This window comes from Argentina silus (genome assembly GCF_951799395.1).
Source record: "Argentina silus genome assembly, chromosome: 5".
NCBI lineage: Eukaryota > Metazoa > Chordata > Actinopteri > Argentiniformes > Argentinidae > Argentina > Argentina silus.
Window position 1 is genome coordinate 12,956,177 of NC_139659.1, and position 7,500 is coordinate 12,963,676.

The 7,500-nt window shown below is 50.8% G+C and overlaps 1 protein-coding gene across 1 annotated transcript in view; it reads right to left on the reverse strand.

Annotated features, from left to right (window-relative positions):
- The window catches only part of bcr (BCR activator of RhoGEF and GTPase), a gene marked incomplete at its 5' end in the record, with an annotated part of 77,766 nt that overhangs the window by 32,455 nt on the left and 37,811 nt on the right, over positions 1-7,500 (reverse strand). Inside the window, one exon of the mRNA XM_083670327.1 lies at positions 4,795-4,979. Coding sequence (XP_083526453.1) covers positions 4,795-4,979 — 185 coding nt within the window. The remainder of the gene's footprint in view (positions 1-4,794; positions 4,980-7,500) is intronic.

Consider the following 7,500-nt stretch of genomic DNA (forward strand, 5'->3'; position numbering starts at 1 on the left):
TGTGTGTGTGGGTGTGTGTGTGTGTGTGTGTGTGTGTGTGTGTGTGTGTTAATGGGCGATAAATGAGCCTGAAATGCCTGTTTCCATGACCACTGCACAGGTAGGGGAAGCAGCAGCTGTCAGAGTGAGTCTCAGGGGAGCGGGGGCGGGCCACACGAGATGGACTCCATTACCCACGTGCCTCGGGTTTGTCGCGCACTGCTTCCTCCTCTGATGGCCTCTTCTGAAACATGCTGGCGGAGCGGGGTAGAGGAGAGAGAGGGTCTGATGGAGCGTGTTACACACAGCTGCACTGAGAGAAGGGAGGAATAGGAGGAAGTCTCCGAAATGGCCGTAGACGGAAAAATCCAGAGCTTATCCATTGGTTAAAGGCCAATTGGGTCAAAGTTCAAACCGCTAAATATTTTATTCCAATCTGGTGTATTACAGTGAAGAGACAGGCTAGTGAGTCTGTGTGTGTCTCTCTCCCCAGAGGCTACATATATACGCAGGGAAAAAGCCTCAGGACAAACACTTATTATTATGACACTCACACTGAGTGTGAGGTGTCACAGAGCTGTGTGTGTGTGTGTGTGTGTATGTGTGTGTGTGTGTGTGTGTGTGTGTGTGTACTATGGACCACATTTCCATAGCAGAGGTGAGAGGCAGAAAAGTGTTTATTCAGTCACGTTTGGGCTCCAGACTACCCCTCCTCGGGGGGTGGGGGTGGGTAGGTGGGACGACGACGACGACGACATGCCATTTCCAGACTATCATCTTTTATTCATCGCCGTGGCAACTAATGAGCCCCTCTCAGTGTTCCAACGCCAACAGAGAGAGGGGGGGGGGGTCCACGTCAGCTGATCACTCAAATACGGTGTAACACTAACACACACACACACACACACACACACACACACACACACACACACACACACACACACACACTCCCTTAGAGTGTGCATCTATAGTACACAACGTATGTGTTAATGTCCCACTGTGGATGAATTACAGGGAAATCAATTCAACAGAAGCAACATAATAAGAAGCTGGCTGTGTATCCCTCAGGGGGGGCTGGTGGAGGTAGAAATCGGAGGACGGGCTCGTTGTAATGCATGGGAGGGAATGAGGAATGGTATCAAACACGCGTGTGTCATAGAGAAATGCAGCGTGGCAGATGTCAACACATACAGCAGACTTAAGAGTACCTGTCACACATGTTTGATACCGTTCCTCACTCCATTCCACACATTACTATTTACCCGTCCTCCGACGTGTACCTCCGCCAGCCTCCCCTGGAGTACGGTACAGTGCCTGAACCACATTCCTCATCCTCGGGGCCACACTGAGCAGCGGTGGTATGGGTGGGGTCGTTAGGTTGGGTGATTAGGACTGATTCGTTCATGCATACTGGAGGTCAATACACAATAACCATCTGTGAACATGGTTGTTAAGTCACGTAAGCGGAACGCGGAAAAAGAATTAACAGCGGACATTCAGAGGAATACTGAACTGCTGAGTTGAACTGCCGTTTTCCCTCCTCAGATCTGTGTGTTTCCGTGGCAGCGGGAGTGTCGGTTGGCATCACGTTCAACGGCGGTTTGGAGAGGAGTGTGGGCGGCCATGCCTGTCTCGTTTTAGATTACTCCTGTTCACTTTCATTTTTCATATTTCATCTGTACATCACTATCATCCCTGTCTCTCTCTCTCTCTCTCCCTCACTCTCTCGCTCTTTCTTTCTCTCTCTCTCTCTCCCTCTCGCTCGCTCACTTACCCTCTCTCCCTCGAGTCTCTAATGAGATCTCTTCCCATCTCTCTCTCGCTTCTAAAACAGTTTCTGTTTAATATGAAATAGAAACATCTACAGATAATCTGGTTATGGAGGCAGAGACAGAGAGAGAGAGAGAGAGAGAGAGAGAGAGAGAGAGAGAGAGAGAGAAATAAAGAAAGAGAAAGAGAGAGAGTGGGAGTGAGAGAGAGATAGAGAGAGAGAGAGAAAGAGAGAGATAGCGAGAGAGAGAGAAAGAGAGAGAGGGAGGGAGAGAGAGAGAGGGAGAGAGATAAAGAAAGAGAAAGAGAGAGAGTGGGAGTGAGAGAGAGATAGAGAGAGAGAGAGAGAGAGAGAGAGAGAGAGAAAGAGAGAGGGAGGGAGAGAGAGAGAGAGGGAGAGAGAGAGATAAAGAAAGAGAAAGAGAGAGTGGGAGTGAGAGAGAGAGAGAGATAGAGAGAGAGAGGAAGAGAGAGAGAGAGAGAGAGAGAGAGGCAGAGAGAGACTTATTGCGCTGTGATATACAGTCCATATCAAACAAGCCAGCTGAAATAGCCATGGACAGAGATACCCTACAGGGAGGGAGGGAGGGAGGGAGGGGAGGGAGGGGAGGGAGTAGCCATGGGCAGGGCTTCCCTACAGGGGGGGGGGTGACAGATAGACGTCTCCTGTACGTGTTGTCATCTGCCACCCTGCGTTTCTCCATGACTGACTTCCATAGAGGAGCCACATCCCAGCCAGGGAGGGAGGCATCATCCCAGGCATGTACCTACGTCCCCCCCTACCGCCTGGGGGTGAACCCACCTCACAACACCACACAGCACACAGCCTAATCCCTGAGAGCCAGTCAGAGCCAGAGACAAGGACAGAGACAAGGCCTGATCTACATATGAGAGTGACCTCCCCTTCAGGTCGTTGCCCGGGGGAACGATGCCGTCGCTCAAGAATCTGACGGGGAGATAGCAGACGGGACTGGCCGGTGGTGACTCATACCGATGACATCACACACAATGCTGCGGTGGCCGAATCAATCAATGCCTCCCGGAATCCTGACTCACACACACACAGACGCACACACAGACAGACACACACAGACAGACAGACACACACACACACACACAGACAGACACACATACACACACAGACGCACACAGACGCGCACACACACACACACACACACACACACACACACACACACACACACACACACACACACACACACACACACAGACAGACACACACACAGACACACACACAGACACACACACACAGACACACACACACATGCACGCTGTGGAGCAGTACTCATGGTCCCTCTCTTCATTCCTCTTAGGGGACATGTCAAGGACGGATGTAAATTGCATTTTTTGGGGACAGATAAGCGGAAAACATGTGTGTTTGCGCGGCGGTGTGTGAGGTGGTGCAGCTGTGTTGATGGTCCTGGGAGGGTAATAAGTACAGCTGGCTCCGCTCCGTAAACCTCCACAGCCAGAGGTTTACTCAGGGATTCTGCCTCTAAACATGAGCGTTTGCTCAGCAAATCCCACTCAATCCCCGCTCTACCAAATCCATCACTCTGCATGTGTACAAGGGATGTGTGTGTGTGTGTGTGTGTGTGTGTGTGTGTGTGTGTATGGGTGTGTGTATGGGTGTGTGTGTGTGTGTCTGTGTCTGTGTCTGTGTGTGCGCGTGTGTCTGTGTGTGTGTGTGTGTGTGTGTGCGTGCGTGCATGTGTGCGTGCATGTGTGCGTGCATGCGTGTGGGTTTCTCTCTCCGATTAAAACCAATGAGAGAGCCAAGCCCAGGGGTCAGAGGTTGGGTGCAGCCCAGGGACTCATCATTGATTGGCAGATTCAAGCCATCAATCATTTTGACAGGCGGTCACTCTGTCAGTGAGGCGTGACCAACTTTATGACCACTGACGCGGTTACTTCCTCCCAGGAGAAGACTGCAGCGCAGCAAGATTAGGCTAAGACATCCTCCCACGACACCATGCAACAGATGCACCCACACAAGCACGCACAGACAGACACAGAGACACAGACACAGACACACAGACCTACAGCATGTTCATCTGACACAAACCGCATTATACAGTATGTGTACATACTTAAGGTAACTAAGGTAATTAGACTGATTGATGAAGCTAATTAGCCACCAAGATACCTCGTGTGTAACAATCCCTCCCATAGGCTTACACCATCCTCTGACCACTCCCATCTCCCTGGGCCGGCCAACCAGTAGCATCCTTATTGTCTAGTCTGACCAGTCAAGCCTCTGGGTGGGGGAGGGGAGTGAAGGGGGAAGAAGGGAGGAGGGAGGGGAGGGGAGGAGGGAGGGAGGGAGGGAGGGGATGAGTGTTGAACGGCGTAGAGGGGGAGAGGGTGATGTCTCATCGTCTGGTTGAGAAACCCCCTGTTTGATGATGATGATGATGATTCTGATGAAGAGTTTCCTGTGCTGAGTCATTGTGAGTGTAACGTGATGCAATACAAGAGCTTTCTGACCGCTTCTACAGGGGAAGTTTGTTTTTTTGGAAATCCATTCTCATGTGTATTTCTGGTGATTCCAGGATGCATACCATTTTGCATAGCGCATACCGATGAGAGTTTTTGCCCTCTGACCCTGCCCCTGCCCACCTACGCCAGCGATTCCCAGAGTTCAGCAGAAGGACCTCGCGTGGGAGGGAGAGGGGAATCTTGGGAGTTGTAGGAATTGACTCAAAGGGGCAATCAGGAACATCAGGACGGATCAGGACATTCAAAGCGAGGTACCTTGACTCAGAGATCGTTTCAATCGTTTCAGTTGGTGAATGTGTGGACTACTGACAACAAACAACAAATCCACTGGATTACAGGGTCAAATTCCGCTTTTAACCGGTGGATCGCTTTAAGAATAGATTACCCCACTTCCCCTAGGTGTATTGGGGCCAATATCATGCTCTACCTCTTCAGAAAAAACACGCCATCCTATCACTGTCCTTGTACAGGACGTACGGTTCTGTCCTCACACACTCGGACGAGGGCATTGTGGGATAGGACACTGACCGACTTGGAGGACTCCAGGGAGCCTGAGGAGAGGGTGTCTCGGCTGCTGCGGCTCTTGGAGCTGAGGTGCGGGGAGGAGGAGGGCGAGTCGTCGATGTACGGCAGGATGTCGTGGTGCCGCCTCTGCTCCTCGGCGCGGTCCGCGTCGTAGCCGTAGGTGGGCGGGGTCCCCGTGAACGGCCCGTCTGTGATTGGAGGGAAACGAAAAGGACGATGTCAGTCAGTGAGTGGTCATGAGGGGTACAGACACACACACAGTCCTCCGTGATCAAATCCAATTTCCCGTTTCAACGGTCATTTACACAATACACAGGATACTGTGGAATTAAAGGCTTTAGGGTAAGAAACTCCTCAACAACGCAACCAAACCAATATCAATATCTATTTGCAATGTCATCATAATAACAAAAGGAGGAAGCAATAAGAAGAAGAAGAAGAAGAAGAAAAAGAAGAAGAAGAATGAAACACTTCATTGATACGTGGTCAGAGGTGAGCCAGTAGGATTCCAGTAAACAAGGAAAAGGGACCACCAACCAGGAGGCCTCGAGGCCCGGCCGGGGGCCGAACACAGTCAACGTTTCTAGGAAGTGTGTGTGTGTGTAACGCTGAGGGGAAGTGTGTCTGTATGTCAAAGACCTTTTGATTACCCCCCCCACCCCCATAACAACCCCCCTCGTGAGAGCTGGCTATGGTTCATGTGTGGTGCTGACTCAGACAGAATGAAACCATCTCTCTCTCACTCACACACACACACACACACACACACACACACACACACACACACACACACACACGTTATCCCTCTCTCTCTCCCTCGCAGGTTTCACACACCACACAATCAGCATTCTGTCTGCATGTTCATTTATGAGCCAGTTCTCCCCTATACACACTCACACTCACACACACACACACACACACACACACACACACACACACACACACAGTGACAGGCAGGGACCAGGCTCAGAAACATGACACAGAATAAAGTCTCGTGTCTTTCTGTCAAAACACTGAATATATCAAAAAGTGAGAAAATACATCTCATAAAATACAGAAATAGTTGCTAATGTAATCCTCTCCTTAAATAAGAAACATACTGAATATTACACCCTTTTTTTTTTTTGGGACATATTTTCTCTCCACATCATTTCCACTTTCACACCACCTTTAACATCCTATCCTTCATTGTCTCCTCCTTGTCTTCTCTTTTCCATTCCTCCATCCCTCTCCATCCCTCCCTGTGGCCCATCTCACAGGCACTAGCATGGCAGTGTGAAGTGACCTCTAGCAGAGTGTGAGATATCCCACACACCCCTCCTCTCCTCTCCTCTCCTCTCCTCTCCTCTCCTCTCCTCTCTCCACCTCTCTCCTCCCCTCCTCTCCTCTCCCCTCCGCTCCCCTCCTCTCTCCTCCCCTCCTCCCCTCTCTCCTCCCCTCCCCTGCCCTGTCCTGCCTGTGCCAGGGCGCCCACTCTGAGCCAGGGTGCATCTCTGGGCCTGCCAGCCTGACCTTCAGCCTGCCCACTAGCCTGACCCACTGCTGCCAACCCTCCTCCCTGCAGGGGCATGGTGCCAGGCCAGGAGAACACTGAGGGACTATCTGTCTGTCTGTCTGTCTGTCTGCCTGCCTGCCTGCCTGCCTGCCTGCCTGTCTGTCTGTCTGTCTGTCTGTCTGTCTGCCTGTCTGCCTGCCTGCCTCAGGAGAATACACACCTCTATGTTCTGTAAGTACTGTGTACACAGTACTGTGTTCTGTAAGTACTGTGTTCACATCTGTAAGTACAATGTGCCATCTGTTGTTGACTGTTGCAAGAGGCGGACTCGTTTGGACAAGGGGCATGTAAAGGTCAAGGGTCACGTTAAGGTAGAGTAACTCATTACAGTGAATTGTTTGCAGTGAGAGCTACTAGGAGGTTAGCCATATGCTACATGCTACAGTAGCCACATGCTGCTTACAAATACATGAAGGGCAGTACAGTTCAATGTGCATTCGCTAGGACAACATGTGAGTCCTTTTTCTTGGAATAGAAACCAGGGGATGTGCAACGTCTGTGTCAGCGTGCTCTTTGTGTTTGCTGTGGTTCTCGACTAATGCAGACTAATTCGATGCTTTAGGCTTCAGTGGATGTTTGTTTTTAACAGTGGGGGGTGGGGGGTCGGGGGTGGGTAGGGGGGGTAGATAAGCTTGAACATCAGATTTGGCGAGTTGTGGGTCAGCTTACCCAGAGTGTTAGAGAGGACTGTGCTATAAGCTGAGGTCTTACTGTAGGTACCAGGATTATCCAACACACACATATACATACAGTACAGTGCACTAACACGCACGCACGCACGCACACACGCACGCACGCACGCACGCACGCACGGTTCCCTCCAGACCCTGCCTGTCTAGAGGACCGAGGTGTGTCGTCACTTCTGGGTCCATGAGAACGTTCCACATTCATTTTCTTCGTCTGGATTTCTTTTTAAATTCAGGATTCAACGAGCGTTCATCTGGGAAGTGGTTGAATGGGTGAGTTAAAGCCTTCACAGTTTAGAAATCACAACTAGTCCAAGGCCTAAGGCCAAATACACAAGGAATTAGAAAATAGACACAGGAAGTACTGTCCTCGATTCTCTATAACGGCCCCTCAAGTTCAAGCTCTCTCTCTCTAGACCAGACTCTCTCTCCCCCAGTCTCTCTCTGTTCCCCCCCAGACCCCCCTCT